The 22,824-nt window shown below is 43.4% G+C and overlaps 1 protein-coding gene and 1 pseudogene across 2 annotated transcripts in view; both read right to left on the bottom strand.

Annotated features, from left to right (window-relative positions):
* Positions 1-7,855: 7,855 nt before the first annotated feature.
* LOC100754170 lies at positions 7,856-11,012 on the bottom strand (annotated as a pseudogene).
* A 134-nt stretch (positions 11,013-11,146) lies between these two features.
* The window catches only part of Larp4b (La ribonucleoprotein 4B), a 76,233-nt gene continuing 64,555 nt past the window's right edge, over positions 11,147-22,824 (bottom strand). The window contains exons 15-19 of one of the 2 annotated variants that reach the window (XM_027405069.2): positions 20,555-20,600; positions 19,751-19,915; positions 17,414-17,538; positions 17,209-17,317; positions 11,147-14,912 (exon numbers count right to left, since the gene is read on the bottom strand). In XM_027405069.2, coding sequence (XP_027260870.1) covers positions 14,625-14,912; positions 17,209-17,317; positions 17,414-17,538; positions 19,751-19,915; positions 20,555-20,600 — 733 coding nt within the window. In that variant the 3' untranslated portion in view covers positions 11,147-14,624. The remainder of the gene's footprint in view (positions 14,913-17,208; positions 17,318-17,413; positions 17,539-19,750; positions 19,916-20,554; positions 20,601-22,824) is intronic. The other variant, XM_027405070.2, reaches the window with a different exon arrangement.

Below are 22,824 nucleotides of genomic sequence, written 5' to 3'. Positions count from 1 at the left end.
ATTACAGCTACGAACCACTATGTTTGTGAAGTCTCCCTCCAGTCACAGAGGGGGTTTTGCCCTACTAGAACGAACCACATGCCCCACCCTGGGATTCCTTCTAGAGTCTCCTTCTGAGCCCCAAGGTCCAGCTCCTCCCAGTAGAAGACCACTACATCTAGGCCTCTGAGCCTGTGTCTAACAGTGACCGATGCTGGACAGTCTAAGAGACCTAGCTCTGAAGCCAGTGGAACACAAATTTTAACCAGTGGCTTTGAGAAGGCCAATCACTGCATATGAACATACATGTATACTTATATGCATGCACACATCAATGTATGTGTGTGCATGTATGTTAGTGTCTTAAATCCCATGCAGATCCCCCTGAGGAAGCGTGCTCTGCAGCAAGCATCACTGAGGTGACCCTTGAGGCACACAAATCAAAGCTCTCAGATGACAGGGTCTGCATGAGCAGCTACCTTGAGTGCCAGCTCCAGGCATGGATGATGCTTTTCCAAATCGCCTTTAAAGGAGGCAGCCATCCCGCCAAGAAGGATGACTTCCTGGGTATGATGATCTAAGAAACCCCAGAAGTGCCACTGCCCCAGAGCAGGGTCTCTTCTCATCTGACCACAGTGACATAACAGCCTGGGCATCAGAGTCTGGCATCCTGAGAGTCTTTGAGACTGTTCTTTCAGGCATTGCCTCACAAGGCCACTGAAAAATGCCTGTTCTTTGACCCTTCAGGCAGTATCACAAACTAGCTTGTCATATGAGAATCAAAGGGTTCCTAATCTGGCAGGGCTGGGCCCGACTGGTTATAGCAGCCCCACTGTGCCTGTTGATGCTGCTTGAAATAGACTATGAGAAGTCACCTAGATTTCTAATCCCAGAAGTTGGGAGTCAGCGGCAGGCAAATCTCTGAAGTGAAGGCCAGGCCAGTTGATAGAATGAGTTCCAGGCCCAGGACTACACAGCAAGATCCTATCTTCTTGTTTTTTCAAGACAGGGTTTTATTGCCCTGGCTGTCCTGGAACTCACTCTGTAGACCAGGCTGGCCTCAAACTCGGAGATCCACCTGCCTCTAGGTCCTCTTGAGTACTGTGATTAAAGGCATGTGCCACCACCTCCAGCAAGACCCCCGTCTTAAAAAAAGGAAAGCTAGCAGAAACTGAAAAGAGAAGAAGGCTACAATGTTGGATAGCAGACATGAAAGGAGTGGGAAATGAATGGGATTGGGGTGCATGATGTGAAATTCCCAAAGAATCAATGAAAAAATTATGTTAAAAAAGTGTCTGAGGCCAGGAGCTGCTGATGGCCTCAGGGATCACCACACAGAGCTTCTGGGGCACATAAATGTGACCCCACTAGGACCAGTGGGGTCAGACTCTCTGATAGTGTCCCCAGGTGGTTGAGATATACCGAGCACAGGCAGCTCTGTAATCAGGCAAATCTATGGAGAGCTGTTGGCCCCAGAAGCAAGAGCCTTGAGAGTTCACACAGCTCTCTGCCCAGTGCTGGATGTGCTGGCCTGTATGTGCTCATAATAAATAGGTGCAGGCATCAGAACAGACTCTCAGGAATTCCTCCTTGTCACATTAGACAATGGTGTCAATGGGCATTACAGTAGCAGTATCATCTTTACAGAGTACTTCTCACAGTCAGCTCAGCAGAGACCTGGGGATGAAGATGCCAGGTGATTCTAGTCTGGGCAAAAGGCCAAAAGCCCCAGATTCTAACTTCAGAGTCCTCAACCTGCTTAGAAGATGGTGACAGCTTTGTTCTCAGGCTACAGGTACACAGCTGTGACCCCTGAGCCCTGCCACCCCTCCATGAAACTGCTGCTATGTAGCTGCTAAGATCAGGTCCCTTCCTCCCCAGCTCACTGTCCCATTCCATACTTAGAAGTAACCAGTCCTGGGCTGCTTGTCAGTGAATGGACTGGACTCTTGTGTAAATGTGAGGTCAGTAACAGCTGAGGGTGAGAGTGGAGCAGGATTGAGACCTCCGTGGAGCTGGGCAGCAGGGCAGCTCCATGAGAAGGAGGAATGACTTTAGGGCAGCAGCACTTGGCCACCACAGCATAGCAAGAATTATGGATTTTGTATCGTATATAGAATCACATACCGATGGTAAGAACCCATGTGGAAGACACACACACACATACACACCGTTAACATGGAGAAGTTGAGCTGATGCCTAACTAGCGGCTTCACCCCTATGGATTAAAGATCCTGGTATCAGAAAGTGCTCTGCACTACCAGAGAAGAAAGGTAAATACCAACCTGGCTACAAACCCTGCAATAGTCCCCTGCCTGTGATATGCTGGTGCATTAGTAACACAAATGTCATGGTAGTAACCAGCCACGATCTGACGGCATTGAAGGCCCACCCCATGAGATGGAACCCATGCCTGGCACTTTTCAGGTCCAAGAATATGAGACTAGATAGGCCATGAACTTAGAAGAAAATGAAATACTATTGCCAAAGGAACACAGCAATAATTGACTCTTAAGGACACTCTGCTATCCCCGTAGATCAGTGTCTTGCTCAGTCATCATCAGAGAAGCCTCCTCTTACAATTGATGGAAAGCAATACAGATAATGGAGAGAGTGAGAGACCTTGGAGCACTCGGCCCTAAATGGGATGTCTTCATCAAACCCCTCCCCTCAGGGCTCAGAGATCCCTCCAGGAGAGGAGACAGGAGAATTCTAAGAGCTAGAGGGCGTAGATGACACCAAGGTCTAGACACAACAGAACTGATGCACATGAACTCACGGACACTGTGGCAACACGCACAGGGCCTGCATAGGTCCAAACCTATGCAGGTTTGTATCCCAGTGCTGAGAGCAGGAAGTGGACACAGGTCCCTCCCTTAACCGGGAAGTACCTCCAATTGACAACCATTTGTAAAGGAAAAACTAGTTTTCTCCAATGGAGCATCACTGGGTATACATACCACACTTAAGGGCAGGCCCACGCCTGTGGCCAGCACAAAACAAACTCAATAGTATTTTGTAAGATTTTCTTTTTGTTCCACATTATTTTGTTTGGATTTTTCCTTTTTTCTTCCTTCCTTTCTTTCTTTTTTAGATCTTACTGGTCTTTTGCTTGTAATTATCGTTTCCAATAATGTATTTTATGGGTTTTGTGTGTGTGTGTGTGTGTGTGTGTGTGTGTGTGTGTGTTTCTTATGGTTTTCCTTGTTTTTGTCTATTTTCTAAGGAGAGAAAGAAAGGAGTACGGTTGGATGAATGGGAAGGAGGGGAGGATCTGGGAGAATGGAGAGAAATCCACGATCAGAATTTATTGCATGAAAACAATGTATTTTCCATTAAAAAAATAAAACAAATCCTGTATATGGATATATATATTCACATCCGTGATCAGTCAGGTTTCTGGCAGCCTCTGAGGAGCCCTCACCAAGTCTCCTCTACAAGCACCAGGCGAAGAAAAAGGAAACAGTCCACAAGGATGAAGCTGCCTTAGGAGCAGGCTTGAATTTCTAAGCCTTTTAAATAAGAACACAAAAGAGATTGTCCCACCTTCTCCATTGCCACAAACAAAGGGACTAGCCTTGAGCATTTTAGGATGGGGATTGTGCGCCCCCTTGTGGTAACACTGAACAATCAGTATGTGGACCATTAGAAGTAAGGCCTTTTACGGGTGGATCCTGGATCTCTATAGACTCAAAGATTTCAATCATTTCTAGGTTTGGAAAAAAATAAAATACTAACTTCCCTGGGAGGTGCAGTGGGAGGGATAGAACTCAGTGAGTAGTGTGCTTGCCTAGCGTGCATGAAGCCCAGGGTTAAATCCCTAGTACCACATAGAATTTGCATGGTAGCCCAAGCCTACAATCCCAGCAGGCAGGAAGATTTGAAGTTCAAGGTCATTCTCGATTACATAGTAAGTTAGAGGCCAGTTTGGGATACATGAGACCCTGCTTCCCTGCGCCCCCCCCCCAAAAAAACCCAGCAATGTTAAAAAAACAAATCAGAACAAAAAAACTGAACCTGTTTCATATTGATGCAATATGTTTTAGCCGGCTGAAATGGAGGAAGTATCTTGGGATTAATCTCATCAGAATCTTCTTATGTTTTATTCTGGTTACTGAGATGGTCACAGACACACACATGGCTCATTGTTTTCCTCAAAGCATTGAGTTTAACCCTACTGAGCATGTTACAAGCTTTGGCTGAACTTACTGAAAAATGAAACTTTGACTCTTTGGCCAACGTTGGGGCACACAGAGGCCAAGAGGGAGGAAGAAGTTGCTCTGGACCCTTTTGGTTTTTGGAGTCAGGGAGAGTACCGTCCACTCAAGCAGAGCTGACAAGGGAGATTTCTGAAGCATGGGAGACAGTGGAGCAGCACCAGATCACCAGACACCTGACGCACCATTTGCTCTGGGTGTGCCAGCAGGAAAACAGATGTCATGCTGTGAGCTGCACTGCAGACACTCTGGCATCAAGGTGGCTGTAGAGTTTCCCATCCTCACAGGCCCTTCAGGAACTCTTCTAATGTACTGTGGCTGCCACTGGGGACAAGCCCACCTGCTTATGTGTCTAAGAGGAGGGGTGAGACCCAAAAGTTTGCCCTGTCCTGAAAATGATTGCTGCATTTGTCCCTGCCTTCTGATGCTGTTAACCGATCATCTTTCCTTGGCCACACTGCATGACTTGACATCACAGGCAGACGAGTAAGGTGTCTGAACTTTAGGAGACAGAACCTCACACTCCTTAACCTTGACACTTCTCTGTATTTGGAGAAAATATTGCATCTGCTTATTCTTGAGAATAGGTAGATACCATCAAAGCTATACCGTCAACTTGACAGATCTAAACCAACCTAGGAGACAAATTTTTGGGCATGTCTGTGAGGGAATTTCTAGACTGGGTTAAGTGAGTTGATTAGTAATTGCCTGAAACGTGGGCAGTATCACTCTTTGAGCTGGAATCCCACAGTGCCTGAAAATGAGAGCATAAGCTGAGCAAATGGGGGAAGTCCTTGATGGTGGGGAAGTCATGACAGCAGGAGACACCTGGTCACACCACACTCACAGTTAGGAAACAGAGTGAACACAAAATGAGGCTTAAACCTCCAGGCTTGCCCCCCAGTAACATACTTCCTCCTGTGAGGTTCCAAAACCACCACTGGCTGGGAACTAAGTGTTCAAATGGATGAATCTAAAGGAGAATTTCATATTCAAACTGTGACACTGTGGAGGCCTCACATGCTAGCAGAAGATGGTAAGTGAAGACTTTGGGCATTCGGGTCAAAAACAAGTAAACAACTAGACAAGTTTAAGTTAAGATAAGTAATAGAGTAAAGTAACATATTAACAGAACAGGTGTCAGGTGTGTGGGGGAGACAGCAGCCTCTGTGAAGGGTCACTGCCATGCAGAGTGAGGGTATTTGAACCAAGGAGAAGGCAGGTCGGAGGTTTTGCTGTGGAGCAATTTGGCATGTTTGAATTAGAGGAGGTGGCAGTGTGGATGGAGAAGGGCTGAGTGGTGGGAGGGGAAGTCCGATGAGAGTGGGTGACAACTGCCATCCATTCATGCTAGTCTGCTGCTGCTGCTGCTGCTGCAAGTGCCCGAAGAGCTGAAGCAAGTGGATGACACACAACAGCAAGAGGGATTCCTGGGCTGCTGGGACAAACAGGGAACTGGGCACCATCTGAAGGCACTTGTGAGGTACTGTGGTGCATATGGGTGAAGGGAACCGTCTGAGTGGTGTCTGGTGGTCTAGTGACCAGAGCTTGCCCAAGGCAGAGAGAAAACGGCTCAGGGGGCCTCAGGTTTCTGACTGAGTGGTTAAGGATGGAGGGAGGACTCTACTTTGGGGATATAATGTCAGGTGTATGCTGACTCCAAATGTCAAGTAAGTAGCTCAGCATGAATCTGGTAGCTGAGCTGAGGGCCAGTGAGATGGGGACACTGGAGTACTTTAAACATCTGTTCTGGACATATTGGTTACTGTCCTAGTTTGGGTTTCTATTGTTTCGATGAGACACCATGACCAAAAAGCAAGCGAGGGAGATGTTTCTACCTTGCTCCCTGGGTGTGATCCTCAATCCTATCTCCTCTATGGAAAACTTGGGAAAGTAGATTCCACCACTCACCTCTTCTGGGAAGCCTATTCACAGATGGTTTGGCTTGCAGAAGACGTCTATACCTGCCAGTGGATCACAAACCAGTCTCTGTCAAATAGGTGCTGAGTGAGAACAGTTTTATTAAGAAAATGCCTTGGGAGTGCCACACAGAGAGAAGTAAAATGCATTCAGCCTTTAGCTGTAGACAGTCTCAGGGGGCCTGTAAAAATGTATAAATGAAGACTCTAAAGGCAGCTATGTCTTCTGCACTGGCTTGGCTCTAGGTTTTGTGACCTCAGAGTCCTCTTCTGTGGTTCTTCAAGTTCTGTTAAACACTATGCCTGTCTTCAAGATGGCTGTTTGTCGTCTCTGCCAGTCTAACCTTAAACTTACAATAGGAGACAGATCCTTCGAAAGCTCCTGCACATCTTGTTACTTCACTGGCATGTGGTTACAGGCTCACCCTAAAACAACCAGAGTAGCCAGGGGAATGCAGTGTGTAGCCTGTGATGTGATCAAGCACACTGAAGATGGTGAACAGACAGTTCCTCAGACCACTTGAGTCCTGATGTTTGGGGTGTGTGAAGGAACTGGTTGTTGCAGGTGGAGGGGCGGGGATGTCTAAATGCTCACCATGACTTTCGAACAGACTGAGGTAAGCAATTAAAATCTTATTTTAAAAAATAATGTAGCTGGTTTAGAGGAATCACACTCATGAATGAGAGACTACCCCGATGGGCACAGAGCTGCTTCATTCTTGATTTGGGAATTGGTAAATTATAGCATCCAGGAATGCAAGAAAAAAAAAAAAACAGACATTAGCCTGGGGAAATGGCTCAGCAGGAAAGGGAATCTGCCACCAGACCTGACTGCTGAGTTCAGTCTCTGGGACTCAATTTTTTGGAGAGACTTGACTCCAAAAAGTTGTCCTCTACTTTCTGTGTCCTCTTCCTCTTCCCAAATAAGTAAATGTAAAATAATAATAATAATAATAATAATAATAATAATAATAATAATAATAAATGGAAAAAAAAAACCCAAGCCGACAACAGAAAGCCAATGGGAGACAAAAAGCTGACAATCTACTCTAATTACAAAGGTGCTGTGTACAGCGAGTAAAAGGCAGGAAGTGGCAGGATGGAATGAACACTATATTGTATCTTTTTTTTTGTTTTTCTTTTTGGTTGACAGTTTATTAAGTACACTACATTTATACCCTATTTTTTAGTTTTTTTAGAAAATCATTCACACATGGACTTGGTAAAAACATATTTGATAGAAAACTTAAGAAGAAAACCAGAACAACATATTACACCCAGATAAGCTGCTGAATCATCTTAGGAGTTTTTACACTGTCCCTGTACAGGTGATCAAGAAGCGTTAGGTGCTTGGTTTTTCTTAAGTGCTGCACCTATGACTTCAAAAGCATTGATATTGTGATGCAGATACAAAAAGCATCTGTCAAAGAAACGGGTTAGTCATCTGAGAAACACTTTTCTTTTACAGATAGTTTTCTAAACTCATTCTTTATGACAGTCATTTCTTTTTAGAAAATTAGCTGTACAGACTAATGAGCCCTCCCCCCAAATGATTTTCTTTAAAAACAAACAAACAAGCCTAGAGCCTATTTACAAAACATGCAAAAGGTGAGAATGTAGGTGCCACTGCAGACCTGACTGAATGCAGATCAGTAACAGAACAGGCCCCTGTTTTCTGGAAGAAATACATTTTCAGGGCTTGGACTATAAAATGGCACAATGCAAAGACAGAAACAATGAAGTTTGCAAATCCTTTATATTTCCAGGTGTTGAGACAATATATGTGAATGCTGAGGTTACCTCTAGCGTCGAAACCAGAGCCAACTATTAAGCAGCCAGAATGCTACAGTAATTGAATACATGACCATTTCTCTTTTAGCACGTTCTTTATTCTCCTCTTCTAGAAGGAAGGTGCAGACATCTATTTAATTTGATTATTTGACGTCTTAGCGAAGCTGCATCTACCACAGTCATGTCATCTAATGCTCCTTCAATGACTGCATCTATGTTTGAAATGCCACACATGTGCAAGTCCCCAGGTTTGTCCCCAGAACCGCAATAATACAACCTGCGGTTGTCATGAAGATGGTTAGAAGTGGCGGCAAGCTGACCCACCACGCAACACAGGTCTTTCACAACGTATCTCATTTTGTCTTCTCACAGTGTACTCCGGTGCAGAAATCGATGCCTGGAACCTTGAAATTTTATTTCTTGGGGCAGAATCTGATCTGTGCCACATGGAATCATTTCTGATCAACTGTCCATTCTGGCGAACAGCATTTTTACTCATGGAACGCTCTCTTTTTAGCCTGCCAACTGCTTGGATTTCTTCGTTTTGAGGAGTTGGAGGTAGTCTTTCTAAATCCAGAAAATCTAGTGGTCTCTCTAGAGCACCCGTGGTGGTATTTTCAGTGCCAGAGGTTTAAAAGGAGTGGACTGGATAAGGTCAAGATCTGCTGGTCTTGAAAATGAAATGGCTTCATTATTTCCTGTGACAACGATCCTCTCTGGGACTTGCATTATCACACTGGCATTTGGAACTCCTTCTTGGAACCCTTGGTCCAGGTCAGCATTTGGCGGTGCTACTTTTAATTTTTCTGGGACCCTCATTAGCTAATACCTTCGGCGTATTCCATTTCATACTGAATTCGGCTAATTTCTGCCATCTCAGCAGCAGTGGGAGAAGGAAATGCTGCCCCACTCACCAAATGTGAAACAACGGGCTTGTTATTTGGCACTATCTGCTTCTGTGCTTCATATCAGATTCTTAAATTGCTTCAATGCGCATGTGCTAGATTGAGATCCACTTTTGTCCCCTGGGCCTGCTGGAGGGTCCGTGGGAGAGGGTCGCGGCCCGCCGGCAGGCTCCAGGGCCGAGCGCACCCAGGCGCCTGGAGAAAGGAGCGGCAGAGAGGCCAGCGGCGGGCCGGGACAGACTCCAGAACGTCCAGGACTCCACTATATCCTATCCGACAAGCAACTCACTTCAAACATGATGGTATGGGGCGGGGTAGTTGAAAATAAAAAAGGAAATAGTTACCCATACGAATTGAGAAAAAACCAAAACAAAACCAGAAATTGGTGCATTAGCATCAAATAAAGCAAGTTCAGAGCAAAGGAAATTGGTAGGGGTTCAAGGAGAAATAGATCCAGCAAACCTAAACATGCATGCATCAAACAACAGAGCTTCAAAAATATGTAAAGCAAAAACCTAATTATGCTGTAAAGAGGAAATAGCAAAACACAGGAATAGGCAAACCAGTTATAAAGCTGTTAGTCCACCTACATTGAGACAGAACTAGAAAAAGTCAAAAAGGACAAAGAACCAGCAACCCCTGATCCCAGGGGACACAACCTTTACCAAGGTAACCACACACAGTTGGAACAGCACTTACATAATTTCAAGACTGGAAGCACAGTGTGCTCTGGCCACAGTGGCATCACTTTAACAATCTGAAACAGGAAGACAACAGTACAACCCCCCCCCCCCAGTTGGAAGCTGAATAACACACTTGTAAATAATCCACAGTACAAAGAGGACACTGAAGAAAACCAAACACATGCAGAACTAGAGTACAGCTGGAAGGAAGTTACAGTTTACATTAGAAAACAAGCTCTTGAGACAATAACCCAAATCTTAAGCTAGGAAACGGAGCAAGACGAGCCCATAGCAAACAGAAGAGGAAATAAAGACTAGCTTCCCCACTTGAGGGATTCCTTGGGGCTGGCTTGCTTCTTTCCTGGAGACTCCATGGCCAAAGTGGTATCTTCTTGACTCTTTTGTTTTTCAAGATATGGTTTCTTTGTAGCTTTGGGGCCTGTCCTTTGTAGACCAGGCTGGCCTTGAAAAGAGATCTGCTTGTCTCTGCCTCCCCAGTGCTGGGGAGATTCAACCAGCTCCTTAACTCTTAACAGCTGCCTGTGTGCTGGGTGAGCATGCCAGCAGCACCTCAAGCCTCACATTCATGGCAGGCTAGCTATGTCCTTTAACGTTGCAAATTGAGCTCTTGATGTGGACTCCAGTGCTCTCTGGACCACGGGTCACAGATCAGGCTTTATGCAGGAGGGTACTGAGTTCTGCACTGTTTCCCAAGAAAGCAAGGATGAGCTAGTTAATTTCAAGCTTCTCTGTGTATGTATGCTAAACAAGGTTTGGTCCTTGCCTATCTCCTTGATCCATGAAGAAAGCATCTTGCTCTCCGGTTGGCATTAACCAGCAGATTACCAGAAACACCTAGCCAAGCCTAGCAGACAATCCACAGGGCTGTGATTACCACTGCAAATTACTGGCACAGCAAACCAAGTCACTCAGTCTCTTCCTAAATTTCTGAGGCCAGTGCTGTGCATGCAGAACATATAATCAGCAAATACTACTGTTAACTATTGAGTACTCTCCTACTGTGCTACCCACCGCATACAGAGAACAGGAAGTAGGAAAGATTCTCATGGATGGAAGCCCTGCCTTCAGGGGGCATAACTACCTGAACCCGGGATGAGTTGCACAAGAGAAACTCTTAGGAATAATGCAAGACGGTCAATTAAAGGGAATGGTGTCACAGAAACAGAAACAGAGTCTAGACAGACCCAGGTGTATGTAGGTGGTTAGTGTGAGGTAACGGGGGCATCACAAGTCTGGGAAATAATTCACTATTGAGAACCACTGGAAGGTGTCTGGTAGGTCGCACTGAGTCCCAGATCAACCTGGTTTTCACAGCTAGTTTCAGGCCAGTCTCAAAACAGAACAAACAAAAAGATATACTATGGGGGCTAGAGGGAGGGCTCGGTGGTTACAAGCACTTTTGCTCTTCCACAGGAACTGGGTTCTATTCCTTGAACCAATAGGCTGTATATTTCATCAGTCTTATGCTGTGGGTGGCCAACTTATATGAGGGGGCTGGAAAACTTTAAAGTCTAAACTATATTTGGGCCCCTACTTATCATCCCCAAGCAGCGTGATGGGAATAGAGTGAAACCATAAAAAAGATGTGTTTTTTGAAGAAAATTTTAATTTAAAAGAATCAAAAGAAAAACTGAACAGTGCCTAAATCTTTTATTTTTCATAACCTACATTTTTCAAATTAGACAGTTTTACACTGAATGACACAAAAGGAAACTTAAATTACCAATAGTTTACATGTAAGCTTGATTCCAGTCTTAATGAAAAGTAGAACAGAAACAGAAACCCTCAGGCAAGCTTCCACGTTACACCCCGTTCTGGGACTCGCAGCTGTTAGCGCTCCTGGAATCTTCGATTGTCTGTTGCTTTCCGTATAACAGGCTACAAAGCACACAAACCCACAACTACAGCTCACTGAAGGGGAAACAAAGACAGGTATGCACCATCAGTCGCCTGCTGTGACACACTGGACCAGTTTTTTAATATCAACTGCAGAAACCCTAATACAGCAATGTAAGACTTTTTTTTTCCTTTTTTTTAAATTTTTTTTTATTTTTTTTATTTTTTTTATTTTTTGCCACCTACCAGTGGCAACCAGTGATGCAATGACAGGAAGGATTCACAGAGACATCATGACACTGACTACTGAGAGAGGAATCACTTGAAATTCATGTCTGGTGAAATGGGGCCAGATTCCTATTCCATATTTCCATATGATAATTAAGCATCATCACACAATTTTACAAGTTAAAAAATGTCATTTGTGACTGTGGTATCTCTGATTCTATACCTTGAGATACTGAAAGGAATGAGTAAACTTAAAAAATAGATTATGAAACCCACATATCACACTTGCTGTATGTGACATAGCAAGAGTCTGCATGCATCCTCAACAGCTTCCTACTGTGGTAACTCCATTGTTTTCTGAGTGGAAAACCTCAGCAATCAGCAATTCTCTGTTTTGACATTACACAGCTATTTGGCATATCACCTTTGCTTCCTGAAAAAGTATGCTATTAAAAAAAATCACATCTGAGCAAGGCTTTAGTTCCTGGTGCCAGGCTGTCACTGGCTAAGCGGTGATTACAGTGTCCCAACCTTGCGCACGTGCCACCTGCCCTTGCATGTGGCCACTGAGCCTTACACTTCCAGCCAGCAGACAGCAAGCACCTACAGCTGGCTCTGCCACACACGCTTCGTGCTGCAATGCTCAGGTTTGGGGAAAGGACTTCTCATTAAAAACAAAGATCCTCTGCGAAAGCACCCTTGAAGATAAGGGATGCTGATCATAATCTGGCCCCTCTTCCAGAAAAGATATGATGTGAAGGGCCTGACGCCTCGGGCTTGCCTTTCCATATAGACAGTATCTGCTAGTGTGGGTTCAAGAGGCTGGTTGTTTCTTCTTTTTTTTTTGTCAATGATCTGACATCTACGAGGAAATTCATCCTATGTTCCTTTCACAGGCATTTGAAATAGCACTGCGTATACTCCTATGTAACTGAATGACAGGTGCTCTGAAGGAAATGGTCACATGCATCAGGCATCTTTGCCTCTGGCAGGATAATTCGCTTAGCAAAGTATGATTTTAATTAGTACATTTCTGTTTTTTATTTTCATTGGAAGATCCTGCCAGTCTCTGCTCTCTATACTCTCCTTCAAAACCCTTAAACATCAGATATGATTAGCATGTACTTACATACTTTAAGAGTATGAAAACATCCAGAGGCTTTTAATAAGACTTTCCATTTCCCTTTTGCAGCAAAGAGGCAAAATCAGTTCAACACACCAGTAAAAGGGGGAAAAGAAAAACCTTAACAAATTAAAATAATACTCAAACCACAACATTTAGTTTATCTACATCCAGCTCAACAGTAACATTTATAATATATCAATAATTTTTATCAGATTCTTCTCTGTAGGGTACCTTTCTCATATGTTCTGATTATTTACACTGTACAGGCAGAGCACACTCCCAAGTGCACAGATTTAACACAGTAGCGACTATTTGCATTTACAGGGTTTTCAACAATCTGAAAAAAAGACCAGCTGTTGAAGATCTGTAGGGTACATCACAAACACCACTGGAGCTCTTGTACAACAGTAAGCGTACTCAGCAAACCACCACCAGGAGATCAGCACGGTGACTGAGTAACCGATCCACTCCCACCAACCCAGGGGCCGGTCTCCGTGAGCTCTAAGCTGTCTTTTACAAAAGTTAAGGCAAAGTCATTTTCAAGTTTAAATAAAATTCAAGTCTTTAAATATTGGATGGAAATCATTTTTTTCTAAAAAAAAAAAAAAAAAAAAAAAAACCAAAAACCAAAAACCAAAACAACCTTCAGTTTCATTAAATAGCATTTTGTGGAATAAGCTGTATGGTTACACTTAGCAGGAAATATTTTTAAAGTCTGCTGCTCAGAATACTTAAAGAAAAATTTTAGGCATTTTAAAACAAAATAATTTATCTGTAACTTTATTATAAACTTGCTAACTTTACTGCACCCTTGTTCTTCAGAAGTGCAGCACTTCTTAGAAAGAATCAATGAGACCCTCGTCTTGGAGGTAAAAACAAAAAAAAGCAAGGATTCTGTCCTCCACCAGCCAGAGGGGGACCACAAACACCACTCTCTCACGGCTAGGTACTTCTAAATCCATGTGCCGATGCAGAGGTACAGGAAGACATCCACACAGAGCTGGTTAAGACATGACTCTCCAGCGAGGATGCATGGGGGACACAGACAGAGCAGGAACTCAAGGCTGGGAGCCAGGTAGCCTGCTCACAGGGACCAAAACATCATGGTACAACTTCATGGTATGATGTCAGTGGGCAACAGAGTTCCTATTTCATCTAGGTTCTATTCACAATGTGCTTTAAATTTATTTTACATAATAGCCACTTGGAACTGGAGTGAGAAGCTGGTTACTTGCTCGCAGGATATCAAAATGCAAAGTTATCAGGTCTTTCTAGGATGCTCTTTGCAGGTTCATTCTGCCCACTAGGTCAAAAAGAACTGTATATACATATGTATCTTTTTAAAGCTAGAATTTCCTGTTAACTAACAGTTTAGATGAAAACACAGCTCCTGTGCCAGTATGTCAGTGCCCTGACATTGCCAGTCCCTTGCTCTGTGAGGCCAAGGCTGCCCCTGCTTGCGCCATCAGCCCTCATCCATCTGTTGGGGACACCCTATCCATATGCACTTGCAGACCAGTTGTTTAAAAAAAAAAAAAAAAAAAAAAAGTAGCATAGTTCCCTTAATTTAGAAAAACTCATATATAGCTTGCATTCAGAGCCACATGGAGGCTTAATAAAAAATATCCATTTGTTAGGATAAATACATTTTTCTATCCTGAAAAACAGACTTCTGCATCACCTCCAGTTAAGCACCAACCTAAAATAAGGTTTATATTATATAATTAAATCCTGAAAAATAGATTTTTTTTTTTTCAAGAGGGGGAAAATCCGACTCACAGAAGGAAAATAACTTGCAGGCATCCCATGGGCCTCACAGACACTGCAAGCTCCTAACCAGCGGCTCATTCTGTACTGAGTGGGAGAGCTTCGTTTGTGGTGAATACAGCTCTTCCAGACCCCTCCCAGGCATCCGGCTTTCATTGAGGAGACTTGGGAGGAGTATTCTGTTCCCTGTTCAGACGCTTCCCAGCAGCAGGAGGTGAGGGTCGGCGTCCAGGCTGCCTCCTCTGATCTTTGGGGGCCCCAGGAGTGGACTTGAGGGCAGGGGGTTCTCTGTATCTCTCCACAGGTTCAGCAAGCTTCTTCTCCTCCTTCCCACAGGCGACAGTGTTTGGCTTTTGTTCTTTTGGGGGTTGCAATGGGGAGGAAGGAGTCTCTCTACTCGTTCTCTGACAAATCTCTGCATAACTGGGCTTTCGCAATTCCTGGAAACACAAAGTGTGAGGTTATGGGTACAAAATGACAGGAAAGGTAGTTTCCTTCAGGGATGAAGTTAGATGAGATAAAGTTTTAATTGTATGTAAAATTCCATCTTCATGGGTATTTTTACTTTTAAAAAGCTCACAAAATCCGATAGCAACTTCTGGCATGTCCATGTCAGCTAAAGTGACCACCATCAAAGCTCCTGCCATGAGAGCTGTGGGCAAGTGTGTAGGATCAAGAATGATTGCTATGATAAAGCAATGTGTGGTAGTTTGAATGTAATTGGCTCCAAAATGCTCGTGGGGAGTGGCACTATTTGTAGATGTGGCCTTGTTGGAGGAAGTGGGTTACTGTGAGAACAGGCTCTGAGGTCCTATGCTCAACCTTCACCTACATCAGTTCACTTCCTGTTACCTCTCAACTCCTTCTCCAGTACCATGTCTGCCTGGATGCTGCCCTGTCCCACCATGATGATAATGGATAACTGGAAGACACCCAATTAAATGTTTCCTTTATAAGAGTTGCTATTGTCATGGTGTCTCTTCACAGCAATAGAAACCCTAAATAAGACACAAACTGTTGGTACATTTCTAGGATTTGATGACTTTGTCAGTATGGTGCTGGAATATGTCACAGAGCTGAAATTACATCAGAAGGAAGAAGGATTACTAAATAGGAATAATATAACAATGCTGGTTCCTGGAGGAGGAGCCTGAAGAATGAAGAGTTCTTTGACTTATGTTAGATTCTGGGTTTTTGTTTGTTTAGAGTCTATAAAGCTAAGTTTCTGGTAAAAGAAAATACTTTGAAAATATACATCCATTTTTCTAAGCTAATCATGTTTTTTGGAAAAAGAGTTTGGTTTTCTTTTTAAGATTATAAAAATATAGATATAAACTGCCAGGCAGTGGTGACACACACCTTTAATCTCAGCACTCGGGAGGCAGAGGCAGGTGGATCTCTGTGAGTTCGAGACCAGCCTGGTCTACAGAGCGAGTGCCAGGATAGGCTCCAAAGCTACACAGAGAAACCCTGTCTTGAAAAACTTAAAAGATGTTTTTGGTTCAAACACAACAAACCACTCCCTTTTCTTGCAGTACACTTTTCCTCCCAAGATACTATAGAGCTACCCCTCTAAAATAGCTAACAGCTATAAAGGCATAGTGATGAAATGATGACCCAACTCTGCCCAGCATGAAGCCTTTAAGCATTCTTGAGAAACATGGAAACCTAAGAGGCTCAAAGGAAAAAAGGCACAAACCCTGCTTCCCTTGACCCAAGACAGGACATCTGTAAATGCTCTGCTTATACAGGGGATGAGCTGTGATGGTGTGACACAGTGGTCCTGTAATCCTTATTCATTCATTCGTTTGTTTGTTCGTTCATTCATTTGTTTATGTACTGAGATAGTATCTTATGTGGTACAGGCTTGGGCTTCAACACTGATCCTCCTGCTTCCACTCCTGGGTTTGAGATGGAGTCTTTTTTCTTTCTTTTTTTTTTTTTTTTTTTTTTTTGGTTAAAGATTATTTATTTATTTATTTATTTATTTTTAGTATAGTATAGTATTCTGCCTGCAGGCCAGAAGAGGGCACCAGATCTCATTATAGATAGTTGTGAGCCACCATCCAGTTGCTGGGAATTGAACTCAGGACCTCTGAAAGAGCAGCCAGTGTTCTTGACCTCTAAGTCATCTCTCCAGGCCCAAGATGGGGGTCTTACTGTGTAGTCTTGGCTGGTCTGAAACACAGAACTTGTGGAAATTCTATCTTTCTGCCTCTTTCTCCCAAGTCTTGGGATTACAGGTGCTTGCTACCATATCTAATGCAATTTTTACTTACACCAAGCTGAGGAAGATGAAAATCCAAATAAGACCATCAGGGACAGAAACTACTAGACCTGAGGACTTATTGCCTCACTATGTATCCCTGACTGGTGCAACTTGCTATGTAACTCGGGGCCTCACACTTGCAGTCATTGTCCTGTTCTGTCTACTAAGCACTGGAACTAAAGGCCTGAGCCACCATACCTGGCAGAAACACTGGGATTTAAACAGGACAAAAGGACACCATGTTGTTCTTTTTAGTCATTCTGCTTAATTCTTTTTCATATATACGATATACATAGTAAGTAAATATAGAAATGATCAAATTCCAGATAGGACAGAGTTGGGACCTTGTTACCATCTGAGTGTGGTACAGAGAAATGAAGGCATACACAAATGAAAACCAGTCATATTAGAATGACTAAAAGTAGGCTGAGGCAGTACATACATAGAATGCCTGACAAAGCACTTACTGTTGCTGCTCCATTCACCTGCACTGATTTACATGCAGTTGTAGTAGGGGTGGAAGGGAGTCTGTCCACACTGTGGGTTTCTCTCTGCTTTTCTGCCACCTTGGGATCCCTGTGAAAATGCCATCTGGTTTAAGAATCACATGTAACATTACAGGTCACCCCCCACTTGTACACAGCAGAGGGCTGGTAGAACATTGATACTTACTCGGGTAAATGGGCTGGGGAAGGGGAACGTTCAAATGCTGTTGACACAGCACAGGGCGCTGGCACGGAAGGCTCTCTGGGGACCACTACAGGAACAGTGTTTGTGCTTGCATCTGTACTGAGGTTCTGAAAATCATTAAAGTAGCAATTTAAGAGTTGTCAGATGTGTGACCATCCTCCAAGCCAACAGATCCAGTAGTAGCCTACCAACAAACTGCCAAGTCCTAGCACAGAGACAGAAGAAGCCTCTAACAAACCTAACCATTGGACTTGGAGTTTGTTATCTGCTGCACAGCACTCAGCCTTCTTGCTCTCAGCAAATGCACTGTAATTACCTGGAATCTTGTCTCCGTAAGTGAACAGCTTCCACATACACCTTACTCATCTGACATATCAGGGCTCCCCATAGCAGGGACAGAATTACCAACACAGTATACCACGATTCACTCTTCTCACTAACACAAAACAAAGACTGACATATCCACACCTACATAAATTTGAGTGCCTGAAGGCAGATGGAAGATACTCACAGGAGCTCTCACCTGAATCCACAAACCACCTGTGGAAGCAGGTGTACAAATCTGTTTTACCTAATTTAACAGGCAGGTTACTAAACTAAGACCCGAGTGAATGAGAAATTACTCCATCAACAACTTGCTCAGGTCAGTTGTAATTCATGCAAGTTTACTCATGGTCTGTAATAACCCAGTATTTGATTTTAGAATATATATATATATACACATATATATAAATTCATTCTCCAATTATATATATGAGACAAAATTTCCTAACTACCTTTCTTTTCAAAGCAGGTAAAAGTTCAAAGGTAAAATAAAGTAGCTGGAAGTGCAGCTTCAGAATGGCACAATTTACACTCTGGGGGTTGGGTGAGGGTTAGCCAGAGCTTCAGGTTCTGCTGGTTTGAGAACCAGAGTTTCTTACTGCTTGAACCTAGCTTGCTCAAATACAGGGTAACACAAACAGCAAATGCCTATTGTAAAAGCATGCTCAGATTCAACATATGTTCAACCCAGACTCTGTTTAAACACAGACACATATGTACTTTGCAAAGAGTCACAAATCCAGTGTCAAGCAAGGAGGGGGGTTATACAGCTTAATGTCCCAAGTCCGCTATAGTTCCTGCAGATACATCATCCCTGGCAGCAGTGCAGACTGTATAACTTGGCCACACAACCAGTCCAGTCTTTTAGAAAGCAGTAATTCTTTCTTCAAGAAAGGCTTTGCACAGAAACTTAAGTGTATTCAAAGCAGCAACTGTCTGTGAAGCTGGAGAGGCCTGCCAGTATTCTTTCACCTATCACTCAAGGGAGACCATAACTTGAAAACAAGACTTCATAACCATTGAAATACATAATTGTCCACTGTTTATAAAGCAGTGGGAAATTATTAATGTGGATGTTAAGACTTATAATTTCTAAGACATCCCAATTCTAACATGTGACTCTTACTAGATAATATATAATCTTGGAAAGCATAGTTTCCATGGCTAAAAACAGTAGCAATTACCACCTCTCAACATAAAAAGGACTAAAATTTTATCTTGGCCTTAGTCTTAAGACACTCAATGTAGCAAAGTCATCTGTCTTAACTATTGCAGCCACTACTGTGGCTCTAAACCTGGCTGGGGAGTGGTGCCCCATCCCCAAAACAGATGTATGATCTGATGTACAGGCACAGTTGACAGCTGCAGCATAAGGAATACTTGGAACCAGGACTATTCTATAAGCCTACCCCCACCCCAGCACTTAGCCATACTTCAGCAGCTGGACAGAAAGTCATTTCTCTGCATGTCCTATAGCCTTTAAACACTGGTGCTGGCATGGGGATAAATACCACTTCTAACCTACTAGCTAACTGTATTGCAGGAGCTCTAGAAAGGAGTTTCTTTGGACTTGAGTAGTGCAGCTAAGATTGGCAGTGATGACTACTGCAGTGTAAGACCTCGTGGAAGCCTAGAGTCTGCCTGAAATCACCAGACTACAACAAAGTGACTCTAAGCTTCTTGTGACATACACTATGTAGACTATCAAGAGCTGTCTTATTTCTGGTGTAATTCAGATTCTTGTGTCTCATTCTGTGTTTTGTGAAATGAAAGAGCTTTAAACATCAACAAAAATTAATCTAAGAACCAGTGCAGCACAGGTTCCACAGCAACTTCAGCAGACGGCAAGAGAAGGGCAGCTTGACCCTTGGTTCCAACACCAAGTAACCAATGCAAATCACCCAAATCCCAAACCTCTCTCAATTCATTTTCTCCTGTACAAAATCAGTGCTTAGAAAACATCAAAAGAGATTACAGCTGTAACACATAGCTTACTCTTTCTTTTGAAGATCCTATGATCAAGCCAGAAAGCCTGTTTTCAAATAAGTCCTCTGCCTTCAAGTTGCCTGCAGCTCCAGGTAATGGGGGGAAGTTGGACAGCCCCAGTTCGAAGCTCGGTGATGGAGGTTTTGGTGGTGTTGGAGACTGAGTTTGACTGCTCTGCAACACAATTACACCCCGGAAGGTCACACAAGTATGTAGAGATAAGGGTAGCACAAAACAAGACAAAGATTCTTCCAGCTCTCACATCTCTCTGGAAAAAGTCTATAAATGTTGCATGAGTAATTTCTAGGGTTCACCTAACTTGAAATTTAGGCCTATAGGATAAAATGTGAGCAGAGTCGGGACACACACACACACACACACACACACACAGAGAGAGAGAAAGAGAGAGAGAGAGAGAGAGAGAGAGAGAGAGAGAGAGAGAGAGAGAGAGAGAGAGAGAGAGCTCAATCAAATGCAAGCAGTGGGCCAGTAAGAGTGGGTAAAGATGCCTGCTGCCAGGTCTGAGGACCTAAGTTTAATCCCCTGGGACCCACATGGTAGAAAGAAAAAAACCCACTCCCTCAAGTTGTCCTCTGACCTTCATATATGTGCCACGCATGTGCATTCGTGCCCGCCCCCATGTTAACAAAATTCAAATGTAAGCAGGCTAAAAGATAAATTTTATCTAGGTGACAAATTCAGGCTATACGGGAAATCTTTGTTTAGCTGGAGATTGATGAGACACCTGAAGTCTCCTTCTGACTCTTATGTATCCAAGTGCATACACGTACACACACCACTTTATGTACTCACTGTAAACTTCTCTTCTCGTTTCTTCCGATAGCCAAAGGAATTTTTCCTAGGGGTAGAAAGCAAAAGGACCATTATTTTTCCCCTTACTGGGAAAATTTGCCAAGCTTATGTTTGCTCATGTATGCAAAGCAGTACGTATCAATTCAGTCTTTAATATTCTTAATCTTTCATGAATAAACTGATTCTAAAAGGCAATTTAAAAGGACAACCAAAACCCAGGCATCGTAGCACATGCCTGCAGTTCTAGTATTGGGGTGGCTGAGGCAGAAAGATGACGAGCTTATGAGCAGCCTGCAACAGATCACATAACAAGACAGTCTTACTGTCTTAAACAAAGGTATAAACAATAAAGTCCAAATGTTGAAAATAAATCATTAAATTGGATATCTAGACAGATAAACAGAAAAATAATTATAACAACTTATTTACTAGCAACTTAATATTTTTAAGATTCGAATGTTTAAATGTCCCTTCAGCTGGAATAATAAGATATATATACAAAATCTGACATCTAACTATATAGATGAGCGATATAAAGCATAAGCAAAAAGCTATGATTATCCCTTACTGCAAAAGCCACATAATAACCTCTAAACCCTGAGAGGTTCCCTAAAACCCAGGCTTGCAAGGCTGGGAGTCTGTGCCCTGCAGCACTACAGTGAGCCACAGAATCAGTTATTTACAGCATCCTGGGTGGGTTTATGTGGTCTAACAATCCACACATGAATCTCAACTTGGAATTTCATTTTTTTTTATCCCTTCTATCATTTCAACTGAACAGACTCCCCAGGAATTTGGACATTATTAATCTCTTTATTTGTAGAAAATAAAGAAATGTTTTTGCCTATTAGAATAAGAGGTTTGGGGGAGGCTTTAAAGGCTGTCTCTGGATAGCCTCTAGGCTACAAACCTTCTTGGTTCTGGAGTGGGGCCAGGCTGTCTCTAGTAGAAAACTGACTCCTGAAGGAAATAGAGTCTGGCTTTCTGATGAGCTAACCTAGTAGGGGCTAAAGCCCCGAGCACAGATGAGGTATTATACCATAAAGGTGGACATGAATAGCAACCTTCAACCTATTGGAACAGCTCCCTCAGTCCCATAATGATTAGGCCTCTGGGCATGTGGATGAGAGAGGTGACAAGTTCTGGTATGGCACAGGCACTATGAGCATTTGTGCTAAAGTTGCTGCCTTAAGACGCCACATAGGCTCCACAGTGGGCTGGCTTCACTACAGGTGCCCATGCACCAACACCATCTGACAACAATGTCTTCTTGTCAGCGTAGCCCACAGAATGCACGACTGCCCTTAGAGCACCTCAACTGCCTACTAGGAACCTACAGATGCAGCAATCCTAGGTAGTGACAGGCCATCCTGGAACATGCTATCAGTGCCTATCTCTTGGAAAGTAACTGCAGAATGAAGACACAACACAGTCTTACAGTGTATGATTTGTTAAATCAAAGACACAGGCAAAGGTCCCAGCACCATGCAGTTTGCACTTGGCATACTGGGAGCTCACATGTTCTGGACCCCACATGAGGATGCTTCTGCTCTGTGATCTAAGGTAGGATCCACTGACACAAAGTTAAGATCACCACCTGGCATTTGGGGTTTTCACTACACTGATCTTGGCACACAGATGCATGACTGGAGCCTTGAAGATTCTATAGCAACTTCTTAGTGCTTCAGACCAGCAGAAAGTTAATGGGAAACAAACCCTCAAGGAAAAGCAGTGGAAGAGGAAATGTGACCTTTGTGGAAGATCAGGTCCTTCAGAAAGGAGGAACTAGATCACCCCGCCCCCCTCCTCAATAGGTGCTCTGGACACAGGGCATATGCTCCAAAGAGAGGAGCTAATGAAACCACCTAATGCTGGTTTCATCAGTCCATGTTCAGAAAAAAGGACCGAAAGCTATACATGTTCATGGCTTGACATGCGCACACTCCTGTGTGTTAGCTAAGTGAGGTACGGAAAGTCCTTACTTAGGTCACAGATTAAGTGAAACCATGACTCCTTTGTTGAGAAGACAGTGAGAGTCTCCATTAAGACAAAGCCTGGTCTCTCTGGTAAGGGCATAAACCTGTGTCAGTGAATTCTTGGAAGTTCAAATACTGCTGGGAGACTGACAGTGACTATGTCACTAAAGAGGTAGAGAGTATCTGGTTATCAAGATACTACTGAGTCTCAGCATTACCTTTTATTTCACTTTTTAAGGTGGCTGGGATTCTGCAAACACTGCTTTTGCAGTGACAGGAGGCTTTGTTAAGCTT

This window comes from Cricetulus griseus, chromosome 3 (genome assembly GCF_003668045.3).
Source record: "Cricetulus griseus strain 17A/GY chromosome 3, alternate assembly CriGri-PICRH-1.0, whole genome shotgun sequence".
NCBI classification, from domain to species: Eukaryota; Metazoa; Chordata; class Mammalia; order Rodentia; family Cricetidae; genus Cricetulus; species Cricetulus griseus.
The sequence above is the reverse complement of the archived record's forward strand: the minus strand, read 5'-3'. Positions and strand labels throughout refer to the sequence as shown.